Source organism: Galleria mellonella, unplaced genomic scaffold, assembly GCF_026898425.1.
Source record: "Galleria mellonella isolate WM207_F2 unplaced genomic scaffold, CSIRO_AGI_GalMel_v1 utg132, whole genome shotgun sequence".
Lineage (NCBI taxonomy): Eukaryota > Metazoa > Arthropoda > Insecta > Lepidoptera > Pyralidae > Galleria > Galleria mellonella.
In genome coordinates, this window is record NW_026441989.1 from 1244858 (window position 1) to 1260991 (window position 16134).

At 32.2% G+C, this 16134-nt stretch overlaps 1 protein-coding gene across 4 annotated transcripts in view; it reads left to right on the forward strand.

The window, feature by feature from the left end:
* LOC113518529 (voltage-dependent calcium channel subunit alpha-2/delta-4) overlaps positions 1-16134 on the forward strand; it is a 94507-nt gene that overhangs the window by 59448 nt on the left and 18925 nt on the right. For all 4 annotated transcript variants that reach the window (XM_052901591.1, XM_052901593.1, XM_052901595.1 and 1 more), the window contains exons 5-7: positions 1527-1658; positions 3151-3428; positions 15226-15339. In XM_052901591.1, the coding sequence (XP_052757551.1) occupies positions 1527-1658; positions 3151-3428; positions 15226-15339 (524 nt within the window). The remainder of the gene's footprint in view (positions 1-1526; positions 1659-3150; positions 3429-15225; positions 15340-16134) is intronic.

Consider the following 16134-nt stretch of genomic DNA (forward strand, 5'->3'; position numbering starts at 1 on the left):
GGTAGCTTTTACGATATAAGCAAACATAATCAGACAAACCTTGCAATAACTATATTTAATTACATAATTTTTAAAAATTACATAATTAAAACGCAATTATGGCAAATTAATATAAATTAATAATTGTGAAATTACTTAACGTAATTAATATTCTTATATATATTTATGATCTTAGACAGTATTTTATCTATATACCATAAATGTCTATTATTTATTTAATACCATGATTATACTGAAATAAAAATGGCCAAAACACCAAAAAATCCTTATAAAATCGGGTTATATAAAAGAATAGAAAATAAAAACATACCTACTAAAAGAATCTGCAAAAAATATAATCCAATAACGTTGTTCGACTACAGCTACCCATCTAAAAAGTGTAATATTTTTAGAGACGATATTATGGAAACTGAACTCTGCAACTTAAGCAATATAAAGAATCTCACTAGAAAAAATACGTCGTGAGTAAATCCGAGAAAAAATCAAGACATAAAAGAAACGACAGCTATTATTTCAGGGCCAAAGAAGGAAATTGCTTAGATAGTCTCTCATAAATTGTAATAACAGCCAATATTCTGAATTTACCTGATATAAAAATCGAATGTAGCACTCGTAATTATTTCTGAAATTGTTTATATAACGCTGCCTACATTGAATAATTATATATAAGTATATAAATTATAAGAGCGCAGCGGGTAAGCCTCAAATGTTTCCAACTAAGTCCCTTCCTCTACAGCATATTTATTTCCCAAAGCCACGATAGATTCTGGCCGAATCATTAATTTTTCCGGCCGACGACCGTCCACAAGAAAGCAATCACGGCTGCCCAATGAAGCAAGTTTGCCAATTACCCCTCTTTTAATGGGTAGTAAAGAAATTTCCCTAATTGGTCAACGTGGTAAAGTCAATGGGGTCATTTAATTTAACCAATGACCTAGATATTAGACAGAAAACTTTATTCACATTATATACATGAAGCCACCTAATCAATAATAAACCGATAGGTACGTGGTATAGACAATATAAAATTGAAAATCAATTTGTTACTGATTTCCCATTAAATTTCAATATGTTTTACTATTCGAAATTTCTACCATCATTTACTGTAGTTAGATATAAAGCAAAGACAGATTTATGTATCTCGCTTCTCTAAGGCTGACTGTAGACTGCGTTACAGTCACCGTGCATTCCACGACGTTATAGAAACCCAAAAACATATCGTTACATTTTTAACTATTCAAAGAATTTCTAGCTGCGACTGAACCTCATTTGTATCACATGCTCCTAATATCATAATAATATATGAAGACATTAGTCTCTTTAAATTATTGTTTATTTGATTAGAATTATTTTTTTTAGCGAATAGCTGAATTAAACAAAATAATTCTGAATAAATAACCAGTCATATGGACTTCCACAAGTTCTGCAACATCTAGTTCAGTAAAATATTAAGCGATTATACAAATTATACTTTATGGTGTATTGTTTTAATTATAAGTTTTTGTCTTTTTTCTATTCTCCATCAGATCCCGAAGTTCAGAATCAAATAGCGTGGTCCGAACATTTAGACCCGTTATTCGTCAACAACTATGAAATCGATCCTACGCTATCGTGGCAGTACTATGCCTCATCTACTGGTTTTATGAGGCGATATCCAGGTAATTACAGTAGCAACTAAGCATATATAACTATGTATAAATATAGTAATGTAGACTAATATAAATAAGGTAGTTATAATGTAGTCAAGGAAAATACTAAATACGGAGGAAAAGGTCACAGTAATTTTCTTCTTACATTTTTCTAAATTTATTTCAAACATTCATTATTAGAATTTCTAAGAGGCGAGGCCATTGAATTCCCATTCTTAGCTAGCTGGTTTCCTTACCTTGTTCTTTCAAAAGCTATGAAATAAAACTTTCAGTACAGTATACAAATTTAGTCTTTTTATGTGTATATTTTTTCCACGACTACACTTAGAATTAGACTAGTCGCCATAATAAGTGACGTCCCTTAATAAAGTTCTCGATGACGTAGCCAAGTTTGTTTGTTCTTGTACAAGGGAAATATTTTCCTCCTCCTGTAAAGATTTCGAGTTTCAATTCCTTATAAGTATGTGACGCCAAGTTATAACAAAACATCCGGTTTGTTTACACTACCATGTCCCTTATATGGTAGGTAACATAATCAATCATCTGTAGCGAACACCAAACAGGCGTGCACTCTTCGTAAGCTCACATATTATCAGCACTTGCCGTACGTTTATTGTGGACCTTACCCTTTTCACAAAAGCATACTTCTTGAAATATTTATTCATATCTATATATTGATAAGTCCAATAAAACCAAGTGATCTACGAAAGAATATAAGCCACAGGTACTGAGAACTCTGTCTTCATGTGAAGCAACGTAGTGTAAAATTTTACCTACATAGAAATTATGCACTGTAATAAAGTTTTTTTTAATCTTTTTTATTTGGAGGCTTTTATTTTATAAGGATATGTCAGTCTTATCATACCCTAACCTTAATTAGTTATTTCACATACTTTAGCAATCTATTTTAATAGAAGGAATCATTGATACAAAAATATAGCAATGAAAGATTTTGCCATTTTGGAATGGGGGCTTAATCGAATTTATTACCTACTAGCTTTTATCCGTGACTTCATCTGCGTGTCCGGAATTACTTAATAACCGGGATAAAAAGTAACGTATCCCCTTCTTCATCTTCATCAGTGAATTTACAGAGTACAGAGGAATAATACCTGAGTCCTTAGGAATGGCAACGCATGGGGAGTAACAATATACAGTCATGGGCGAAACAGTATACTCTGTTATGCCCATGTTACTGCTCATGTCTATAGGCGACGGTTACTACTTTCCATCAGGTGGGCCGTTAGCTTGTTTTTCATTCTAAGTTGCATAAAGAAAATACAACAAAAACCTCATACAGTACGTGTATACCAAATTTTATAATGATGAAATCTCACCCTTTTGATGAACCCACAATTAACGAAGATATCGTGTGTCATACCCTCATTTTTTTTATTTTTTATCCTTCCACACAAATAGAGAATATCCTGTATCGAATTAGTTAAAAATGTATTTTAATTATTTGGTTCACTAAAAATATGACTTTCTTGTTTTACCTTAGCGATGTCCTGGCCACCAGAAGATGGCTATTCACACCACGCGAGGGACTTCTACGACTTTAGATCATCCAACTGGTTCGTTGAAGCAGCCACATCACCTAAAGACCTTGTGATACTCTTGGACGATTCGGACGACCTTGGTTCGTCATACTGGCGGCTAGCGAAAGCGACAGTGTCCGGTTTATTGGATACACTGGGACCTAACGACTTCGTCAATGTGTACCGATATAGTGACACAGTATCCGAGATACATTCTTGTTACACGAAGATATTGGCACAGGTGAGTTTCTTTCCGCTACCATAATTCGCTACTATAAAGAAAAAATCAAGTTTGAAAAATATAAGTCGGAAATCGTTAAAAAATTTAAAGGTACCATACTAATATTATAATTGTTAATTGTTACTCATAAGTCAAATGTCTTCAGAACCAGCGCGTATGTATGAGACAAGTTATGAAAGTGCAGCAAGCAAGAGATGTATGTAAGGATAGATCTATTTGACACTCAGATCTCTCTGTCTACCTCACAAAGGATTTGTCGTGTAGATAGATAGTCTATTTTCCTATATTTGATGTAATTAATAAACAATTTGGTTTGTTTTTTAATTAAATAACAATGCATAAAATGAATCGCATTACGTAATTGATTATTCTAAGATATTATTGCATACCAGAGGGAGACTTTGTACAAAAGTCGTTTGCTTGGGTACCTCTGTCCTATTCGTGTTTCAACCGTAAAGCAGTTGTGTTTGCATGGCTGCGTTTCGGTTTGAAGAGTGGAAATGGCATGAAATGGAATATGAATTGTTTGCCATTCTAAGTTGTATAAAAAAATATTGATGCTGATTTAGCTATTTGAAATTACTCTTATCAAATTAATTATTAAAGTCAATAATATGACATTATGTTTTATGATATTAGTTGTACATTATTTATTTTTAAAATATATCAAGTATAAAAAATTGTTTTATAAATACACCATACTACAATGCTTGCATCATCATCATTTCAACCGTTACTATCCACTGTAGAATCTCCCCCACAAGCTGCCATAAAGAACAGTACTGAGCGAGCTGCATTTATTATATTTGAGGTCGTCGCAACTATCTATTGTACACATTTTTCCCTATTTTGACCCAGACTATACTCTACGCGGTGCTACGTAGATTACGCGTAACGCGTAGAGTACAGTAGACTTTGTATGTGGGTCTATACGTAAGCAGATATGTGTATATGGCATGTGCTCAACCATGTTCCTAAAAAATATATATATTTTTGGTTTCTATATATACTACATATATTTACTGTTAAAAAATAATACTCAGAGCTACCTTTTATCGTCGCATCGCTCGCGATCGGCAGAGAATGCATCCTTACACCCTAGAACCAAATTGATCACGCACAATGCGATTTCAGAGAAGGTTGCGCTTACAAACACTCAGGTTGCGGAATGATCTCCTGCGTAAGGGCGTAATTACTTGGCTTTCTTAAGGGTCGACAACGCGAACATGATGTCTTTGGTATTGTACACGTCCATAGGCTATGGTAACCATTCACCAGACGAGTTGTATGCTTGTTTACTATCATAGTAGTATATATAATCTGTGACTAAATGAAAAGAACAAAGCGCAAATCACCGATGCAAGAAATTTAAAACTTGAATTGGAACCCTATACCGAGTTGTCTGGCCAATGTGATAAGAGAAGGTTATGTTCTCATACAATACGAAGATTACTGAGTCAAGCAGTGGATAATTATTTATTTATTTATTTAAACTTTAATGCACAGTAAAATTCTATGTACTATTGGGCAAACCGAGAAATACGTAGGTGGTGCATTATTAATTAAAGGAAAAATAAATAACATTGTTATTAACTTATTGTTGTTACTGTATGTTTTAGTGCAATAAAGAATATATATAAATAAAAAAGTAAATTATAGGTTGTAAAAAGAAGTTGCTGATTCTACTCCAAATCTGCTGCGAATCTATCCTACTAGTAATAATCAGATTGACGTTGTCTCATAATATCAAAGTTAATGCGTGAAGTTTGGACTATTACTATATTTAAGTGAGAAACGTGTACAGTGAACATACAATCAAGATCAATTAGATGACATAAGTTTAATTAAAACAAGGGTTCCCGGAAACAGGTGGGTGTAACAAATTGTTTAACGTCAGACCTGATTTAAACATGACGTAAATCTCGCCAGAATTATATTTATCGAGTCAATTATTGCGTGCCTACTTTTAAGGGATCCGCTATGGTATTACTCGTATTTATAGGTAATTCAGGATTTTTTAACATCACACAATCACGTTTTTAGACATTTGCAAATATTGAATCGATTTAAGACCGTTCATAACTTTAACTTGACGAGGTATAGGTATGGCATATAACGCATGGGAGGTATTATGAGTGAAACAGTATACTCTGTTATGTCCATGGTACTGTACATATCTATAGGCGACGATTACCACTTACAATCAGGTGGGCCGTCAGCTTGTTTTCCATTCTAAGTTAAAAAAAACACGTTCAAGCAGCATATTAGATATACTGCAGATATAAGAATGGTGAACACGAGACCGCGTGCATGTGATTGATTTACACTTTAAAACGATTAATTCCAAAAAACATTTAATGTTTAGCCCATGCTACAACGTTGTCAATATTTCGCTATAGAGCTTCACAGTCTTCCATGGTTCCGTTAGCCATGAATAGATTCACATTGTGCACGACGCACCTTTTTAGTTTCTTTTTTAATTTTATTAAAAAGATGTTCTTTTTATAATTTGAAGTCTGTGTCAGTTTTCGGTTTTGTTTTTCGCTTCGCTTTTTCACTCCGTTGGTTTGCTATGTATATTTTTTATATTATTATATTATCTTTCTAAAACACCGTGTTTCCATACCAGCATACAGTCCTTTCGCCCACACACATCATCAGCAAATATGAGACATTGAGCCAATACTAACAACATCTGGCAAGCATACTTAGGAACTGCAACGGACCCAGGGTACTGCCCTGACTTATTCCATTTATACTGATTGACATTTATTTAAAAAATATTGCGAATGATCAGAAAAATAACTGATAAATAATTTTTAAAGCTTTAGTATAAATCCTACTTCTGAGAACTTTTTTAATAAAATGTCATTGTGAACGCGATTAAAGAGATCACACCATTCACTAACACGTACGATATTAACTAATTCTCGCAGGCAAAGCTGCAAGATATAGCTAACTATATGCTACGATTTTGCTTTATACATTATACATTTGACAATTTGTAAAAATATTTGTTACTATTTATATATATAATATTTGTTAAACACATTTAAGATTCAAATTTCAATGTGAAAACACTTTTTTACTAATTCACGTGAACAACCCAAAAGATTAACTGCAAATCATTTTGAACGGAAGTAATGTATTATAAAACATGCCATCATCATCATATTAGCCATTAACTGTCTACTGCTGAACATAGTCGGGGGTTTTGCCAGTAGTTACCATGCTTGGCAATCGCAGTTGGTAATGTTTTAAAAGAGACACGCTGCTGCCCGTCCCTCGACCGTTAAGTTTCCTTAGTCACCTCTTATGACACGCATGAGAAAGGAAGGTGTGGTCCTTTCTATGCCGAAACCACATGGCAAAATATGTACATAGGAATATTCCTACTATTAAGTAGATATTTAATATCTGACCAGTTTATCTCGTTAGAATTGATTAACATTTTAACTACCTATTTAGTCCTAATCTCCCAGTATACATTTAACACATAGAACATTATATTACGTCATTTTATTTATCTCCAGTCAAACGAACTCATCATACATATTATATTTCCATTCATTGAATCGAACCAGACGTGAAAACCATTCAAAAGCGACTGATTTACCATCATACCCAACCTATTTATATTTTATAGGTACCCATTATTATAGGCCGACGGCAACGCTTGACCCCCGTAGTCATGTGTTGCTAAGCCATAAACAAACAGCGTGGGATTATTAAAAAAGTAATTGTCTTTATGTATCTAATACCGAATGAAAATTACGTTTTAAAAAATCGTAAAACAGTTGAATTTATATATTTTTAAAGACTGGCCCTTATATTAAATTCCTTTTATTAGAATAATGATAGGTATACGCTTTGTTCAAATATCACTAAACAAAATAGAACTAGCAAATAAACTCGCTTTCACTCATATGATATTATTAATGCAAACAAAACTAATAGAATGTACATATATTCTTTTACTAGTTGTATCCCGCGGCTTCACTCGCGTAAACCAATATATAAAATGTCCTATGTACTAAATTAGGATACCCGTGTACTAAATTTTCTTCAATTTCGTTCAATAATTTTTGCGTGAACGAGTAACAAACACTCATCCATCGATTCATTGTTACAAACTTTGGCACTTGTAATATTAATAGAATAATTACAGGAACAAGTAGTTAAAAATATACCACTTATATCTTAAAGCCTGAATGGTCGAGAACTACGCAGTTCAGAGAAGTTTCCTCTCACTCTGACGCTTAGGTCTTTTTTCTTTTTTTTAATGGATGATAATGGAATGGTAACCCCGCCTGCGCTAACGGTATACGCTGACAGGGCATCAGTAAGGGATGATGGGTGGATAATGAGAAAGCAGGTCAGTTAACCCATCGTGATGAATACATCTAGAATTCAACACGATGGTTTCCAGAAGGAACAGCGTGGAGGTGGGCCTGACAGGATATATTTCTAGCAATGAGGCTAGTAGCCCGCATTACTAAGCTTAGTTATGAAATAAGCTCCCTGTCGAGGTTTTCCAAGAGTTCTTCAAAGGGGTAAAATGGTTTCTTCAGGGTCAGCAACACGCGCGTGATGCCCTTGGTATTGCAGGCATTCCTAATTTACGGTAACCGCTTATCATCGGATGGGTCGTATGCTTGTTTGCTATCTCAGTGATAATCCTGGAGAAATCTTACTCTATAGTATGACTAGCTATATCCCGCTATTTTGCCTACGTGAATCAGTAATTATAAAGTATCATATGTTCTATGTACCATCTGGTCCCGGCATAGGCACCCCTTCCTTTCGCGTAGGTGTCGTAAGAGGCGACTAAGGGAATGCGAAGGATGGGCAGCAACGTCTCTCTTAAAACATCTCCAAAGTCTAACTGCGGTTGTCAACCCACCTGGCAAACATGGCAACTACTGGCAAACCCCAAGGGGGAGGCTTATGTTCAGTAATAGACAGTTAATGGCTGATATGATGATGATGACATGTTCTATGCTAGAAGATAACCTATCCGTGTATCAAATTTCATACAAATCTGTTTAGTGTTTTTATATTTTACAAATTTTCGCATTTATAATAGTAGTAGTGTAGGAACTTGTTATAGTAGATTGTAACTTCATATGTATGGTCGCTGAAGTCGATACAAAGAATAGAAGATACGGAGACGCACACTGTTTGACGCATATTGCAAATGAATAAAAAAAAAGTTGCTATTATAAAAGTACAATTTTAGTGTTGCCAGCCAACAAGTAGTATTCCACTATAATATAAAATAATGTTTTCATTCTAAGTAGCTATATTTGACAGGTTCAACCAAACTTCAATATTGTAATTTGTTATATTAACTTTTAGAGTTTCACACTGCCTACTTTATATTTTATAAGAGACAAAATAATTTAGATAAATTATCACAGTTTACCTAAATGACAGCGTTAATTCATGTATCTTATAAAACATAAATATTCATAGTTAGTTACACGTGTATTCATTATTGATAACAAATTGATCTATTTACATAATGGCCCGACATCGACAAAATGTAGTTAACAAACAAACTTAATCACTATTAAACAAAGACAATTACTTTCATCGACGTATAAAAATCAGAACAGCATTACGAACGTTACAAGGACGATCAAGCGTTATAACAATATAACTAACTAATCCATAATATTGTAAATTAGTAGGCAAATGCAGGTATTGCGTGCGGGCGGCGGTATTACGCGATACGCATCTGTCCGCGTGGTGTACGCGCCTTAATGGATTCAATCAAGCCAACTTTAATGTTGGACTCCATTAAAATCGACCACGGATACTCCTAAGGCCTCCGCAATTTCTGCGTGTTCTATCAAAACTCAACCTTATTTCAATTACTTAAAACTCTTTTTCTTGCTGGCTTTTTGACCGTGTACGAAATACGCGTGGATATCAGCAGGAAAACCGAAAAATAGATTTTAATCTCTTATTAATATAATAAAATGGTCACTAGATAATGTTTGAACATGGAAATATAAAAAAAAATACAATATAAGAGGTCTTAATAAGAGACCAATAGATGCTAATACAATAATGTTTAGAATTTTTTTCTGTCTCTCTATATGTTTATTTCGACATTACGCAAAAAACAACTGCACTAAATTGGATGTATTTTCCACAGTTCTACTCTGGACGGTTTAACTAAAAAAATTATGTAGATATGTTTTATATTGATATCACAACTATAAGCGAAATATACTTCATATTTCGCTTATGAAATGCACGCATGTGAAGTAGCAGGCAAGAAGCTAGTAAGAAGCTATATTTATCTTACCTATCTTCCCGTTTTGTGTAAATATAATCATGTACCGAACACGTCGACGCGAAGTACATACTTGGTAGGAAGACATTCATCAATTGTTTAGTTTGTTCACGCACCTTAATGGAGGGAAGTGTTAACACGACGCCCTAAGTAGAAAGTTTTAAATGCGAGTACAGCCACATTATACATAGTATGATACGTTATTTATGTGTCTACAAAATCAAACTTAAACTTTCACATTATCTTGACTTTTTATTGTAATTTATTTATTTATGCATTACAATAAAAAGTCAAGATTTTCTATATTGAAACTTCGTAAATCTACGAATATTTAATTTCACCGGCAATATAGATAGATACTCTTTATAAATATTCTTCTCGTTTCCTCCATAAGATTACAATAATAAACTTATTATAAATACAAAGAATTACAAGAAAATATTACACTAAGAAAACAATGGGCGGCCTTATTGCTAAGAAGGATCTCTTCCAGCCAATCTTTGGATGATACATCTTTTCAAAAGATTTATACAATATCTAGTAATTTGCCCGCCGGAACCAATATATAAAGTATCTCTAGTCTTAAGGTATATTTCTCGTTTCCTAATGTAAAACTATTAACTAAACTTTTCTAAATTGTATATGACACTTATTAATTAGTAAAGGAGAAGTAGCATTATAATAAACTTATTTAAAATATCAAATGATAACGTTTAATTGCTATCAAATTATCAACATTAATTATTGTGGCATTTTTAAGGAAACACTTGCATAAAAACATTTACTGATGAAGTTATAAACGGAAGTATTAGTCTACCTTCAATAGGTACACATAGCCTCATATCTTTAGATAGATAGATATATAATTTATTTGCATTATTTACAGCACACAATTTATAACAGACACAGATATACATAAAAAGTGAGATAAGAGAACTTTTTTAAAATAAAATACATAAAAACCATGTACAATTTTTCGTTTTGTGCGTGTGCCAAAACAATATAAAATGGTCACAACTCAGTTTATTGAACTTTAGATTAATGAACATAACTCTACTTATAAAGGATAAACTTAAACACTTTCCTATATCTATAATAATTTTAAATAACGCAACATCGTGTATCGTTAATTATCAAAACGTTTTTTGTGATATGTCTAAAATAATGTATCATTTTTTTCCCAAGAAATCAATTTTAATATTAAAAAAATTACTTTGGAACTAACGGGAGTAAATTATATTTATTGTAGAACTTAAAATGGCGTACAAATGCAAGTAGTAATCGTTGTCATGTCTATACATAAAAAGCACTATTGACTATCGGCACCTCAGAATATTCTGTTATGCCAACAGTACCCTTCATACTTATACCCCTCGGGACTAGCAATTCCCGAGAACTCTAAATACCTCAGTACCCTGTAACTTCACTACTACATCCTGTCCTTTAAACCTAAACAGATATATAGCTGTTTTATTGTGCTGAATTAAAAAAAAAAATATCTAAATTTGAAACTAAATGATAGTTACCGTATCTCGTATCTCGTTACCTTAGATTATATAGATAGAGTGTCTCCATGCAAATGTTTTGAAAAATACGAGTCAACTTTTTCTTACAATTTTGTGTGATGAATGACTAATTCTTTTATAACTTCTATATTTAGTTTGTCTTATAAATTCTGCATTTTTATTTATTAAATAAATATAGATACATCAAGATACACTGTGTGCGTAAGTATGTAGAACATTAATAAAAAAAAACGAGTCGGCTAATTTGACAATTACTTGATAAAAAGTTGGCCCGTTCTTGAGGCTCGATGCTCTATCTATTTAATCTAAGCTCGTAACATATACAAGAAATACAATTGAAGCGAGAAACTCCTTGTGGGGGCCGGTAAGAAACTGTTACCATATGATACTATCACGTTGGTATGCTCACGTACTCAGTTCATAAGTCTCTGTAAAGTTTCAAGATAAAATCAACGCCACAAAGAAGCGAGTGGCGCGTCGCCTGTGACAGGTGAGCGGGTGTGGCGGCGCACCCTCATCGCGGTATACCTACTTCACTTTACGCACACACTTGGGCGAGTCACTCAACATCTAGTTGAAATAGAGGCATAATATGTATATTAGACGCCATTACACCTATTATATACCTATTTTATAGGGTCATTTTAACGAATAGCACAGCCAAAATATTAGCCCTTCTTAATAGAGCGTTTTAAAATAAAATAAATAGAAAAAGTCTTTAGTGAAATAAAATATTTTTTATTTATTACCTCTTGATACCTTACGACTCAACAATAGTCATGAAATTTGGTATACATGTAATATTGAGCATAAGCTTTATACTCCTGTCAAGTAGATGACATTGATGTAATAATTATAACTATATACAATCGAAATAATAAATAACTTCAACATCATCATTTAATATTCAAAATTTAACACATCAAGTATCTTGCCCGTAAACTCGTTTATTTTAGTTTATAATATTTGAACTATTCAATGGATTTAAACGAGATTTTGCTAATTCTAATTGAATTGTCCAGTCTTACAAAATAGCTTCCCTGTTCCTACACAAATTATTTAAAATATAATAAAATTTTTTAAATAGCTATAAATCATTAGTAAAAAACCATAAGTATATAGTGTCACAGATGATATTCAAGTAATTATTCAAGTAAAGGAATGTGTGCGAAGGCAGCACCTACTGTTGAACTCGCAACTTCGCTAATATACGATCCTGCAATTACCATCATGGCAAACATTCCCGTTTATGTCCTCCCGGGTAAAATGAAACCTTGTATATTTAAGAGTTGTTACACGCATAAACTTTCATTAATATATACGTATGTTTGCTCGCGTTAACAGCCTTCGCTTAATAGCTTAATATTTACTGATTTGAAACGATATCGGCGAAGTTATTTAGGTAATTAGGTGCCGTATTCAATCAATTTATGATTTAATTCAACATTCTATTTTATAATCTTCGATTAACAATGTTAGTATACCTTTGTAACGTATTTATGGACTTAATATATAGATATGAATGTTTATTTTTCTTGTTATCTATAGATCGAATTCTAAATAGGTACCATAAATTTTATATATCAGAAACTGTTATAAGAAATATTGTTCACCTGCTTTTTAGTTCGCTAACAAAGCACTTTTTGAGTAATCAATCACAGATATTAAAAAATATCTAAGAACAAGGAAAAATATTGAATTGTTTTTGGAAACTGACAGACAATTGCAACATAATGCGTTATGAACGCTCTTCACAAATGATAAATTGTTTATAAACGTAGAAATTCCAACAAGCACTATCCTTTATCTATGTTTATAAACTTTTTTTTCTATTGTAATATAGAATTAAAACTTTTTTTTATTTATATTATCCTCAATCTATGATTTATACGTAATAAATTTTCGTTTTGATCTTAGTGAGTAATGACTTACATAACATACTGGTTATTTACTCTGTAGTTTTGGCGCGCAATTACTACTGAGTACTGAGCGTGTACCATAAAATGAAATTCCGAATTTTTAAATTTAATTTCGTGTTTTTTTTATACCGATATCAACGCAGTAAATGTAACTTAACATTTCGTTAATCATAAATCCTACCATAAAAATGCAAAAGACAATATTTTAACATTCTTAATATTTTTAAATAGTATGTATTATATAATTATAACATCAAATTTGTATTTCGTTTGCCCCGAACTAGCCTGATAAAAATATATAATAATAGATTTTCATGTTTTTACTTATTGCATTCCGCTGTTGAGGTGTAAGCAACAGTGTCCCTCTTAAAACATCACCAAAGGCCAAACAATGGTTGCCAACCCACCTACCAAACGAGGCAACTACTGGCAAAACCCTCCTTATGAAAAAGGCTATGTTCAGCAGTGGACGATTAATGGCTGATACAGCATACAACAATCAATAAAAAGGGAAAGCTACGGCTAGTTATTTAACAAAATTTCTTTTATATGCTAAACTCGATGAAAACAACAGCCATGTCGGACTTCAAAACAATGGACATGCAAACAAACAATTTCCAAGGTCTCTCGTTTGCAATAGAACAGCCTTCAACCGCCCCGGCTTAGATACTGTAATATTATGCACTTAGATATAGATGGTTACCTCGCATGTTTAGAACTCGTGTCAGTTCAGTATGCGCCAAGGAAAACTGCCATGTTTTTGTTCGACAAACACACGAAATTATAAAATCAAGATTCATGTAATGCAAGACTGTGCTATTGCAGCGAAGTGGTTTAGGTTATTAAAAAAAAATTTAATTCGAAAACATTAGCAATTAGTGCACATTTTATATAAAGGGCCTTCAATAACAATTTATTTTGGTAATTTTTGTTATTATATTTACAAATACTGACTTTACTTGACTTTTAAACTTGACTTTGACTAGACTGATAAAAAAGAGCTAATTTTTTTTTCGAAATAATCGAAAACCAAAAACATTGTCTAAGGCGAATAAAAAGTGTACTTCTTATATGTGTCCACATTTAAAATGTATCAGGACTATTATTTTTTATTATATTTAATATACATACAGATACATTCTTTAACAGTCAACCTTTGAGAAGTTTAGAACACAGAGTACGTTACAAGGTAAGAACAAGGAATTACGGAATTAAGAAAATATTATACACCCGTATAACCCTATCAAATTTAGATACAACTTATTTGCATATTTTCTACATAAACTATGTCGAATATATAATCTAGTAATGTAAAATTTGTCATTGACAAATAATTGACATACATTTTCTATACACTAACCTGCTATGAATTGACAAAGTATAGCAACTGATGCTGTATCTTTCATTCTCTTTTTACTAATTATATTTGCATAAGAAGAAAGGAGGCAACCATATGATTGACAGTCTTTATTTTATCATTCCTTATGTATAATTCCTTGTTCTTAGGTTAAAAGTATACGTTATATAATATATATGAATACTTTTACATTATATTATATTCTTAAGTATGTTATACTATAGCAGTATTCAATAGCGGTATAGCATTACATATCATATATTCCGTTATTCAATTCTAAATTGCTATTAAAAAGAACGTTGCGCTTAAAAAAGTTTTATCCTATTTTCTTGAATGCTTTTAATTTCTCTTTAGCCACAAAATGGTTGACAATTAAATAATTCGAAAATAATCGCAAAATATCATACACTATTGTTATCTGCTACTAAATATTTAAATTATATTATTATAAGTTGTCAATTCGCCCGCCAAGCGTGGCAACTACTGACAAAACCTATGTTCAGTAATGGACAGTTAACGGCTGAAATGATAATTATGATGAATTATAAATTACCTATTAATTTTAAAACTATATTTCTTTTATAAATGATTCATTGATTTGTCGAAACCAAACAAGTTTTGACACCATCAAAATCCATCAAAATCAATTGACTATAGTCGTCAACAAATTAATTCTGATTCTTTATTACAGGCGGTACCTGAGACTATACGGGAGCTAAAAACATCGTTATGGAACGCCGAGGCCACTGGAGGAGCAGCCAACTTAACTGGCGCCCTCACTACAGCGTTTGAGATATTGCATCGGGTATAGTTTAGTTTCTTTATGTTTAATTACAATTAAGAATTAAATTATACAAATAGTTATATATGTAGCCATACTTTATAAAGCAACTTGTATATTAAATGCGATAAATCACCACATCTGTCCTTCATACGCTTTCTGTTTTTACCTAAGGGTTAGCTGGTTGAGAATGCCATACTCGTGTGGCATTAAGCTCGCCACTTGTACAAAGTTTTATTGTGCAATAAAGAATAAATAAAAAAATAAATTATACCCAATACTATATCGTTACCTATATAACTATTAATACTCGTAATATACACTCTTAATTATGGGAGTATTTATTATATAGGCTTGGTTATATAACTGCAGTGTAATTATAATTATGGCGCTCATAAATTCGGCGTCCCCGTATAATAAAATGGTAATTGCAAAACTCAACTTTTAGGAAAAATAAAAAACCGATTTTGATGATTGTTCGCCAACTAATATAATTTGAATGAAAATAAAAAGCTTATACGAAAGCTCTTTTTTATTTTAATTATTTAGAATTAAAGAAATTTTAATTTTGTATTTAAAATACAAAGATTCTCACAATTTAAATTTATTAATATTATTATTTATTTCAATTCATACATTAGCTTATCCAACAAATGTTATTTAGCTCCCTACCGATACCTACCGGGTATTATTTTTAATCGGGATGAAAATTACCCTATTTATCAAGTTGTAATAAATAATCCACAATTTAAAATTTCATCTAAAACGATTGAGCTGTTTTGGAGATTAGCGTGTACGAGCACTATGTCACGGGATTCT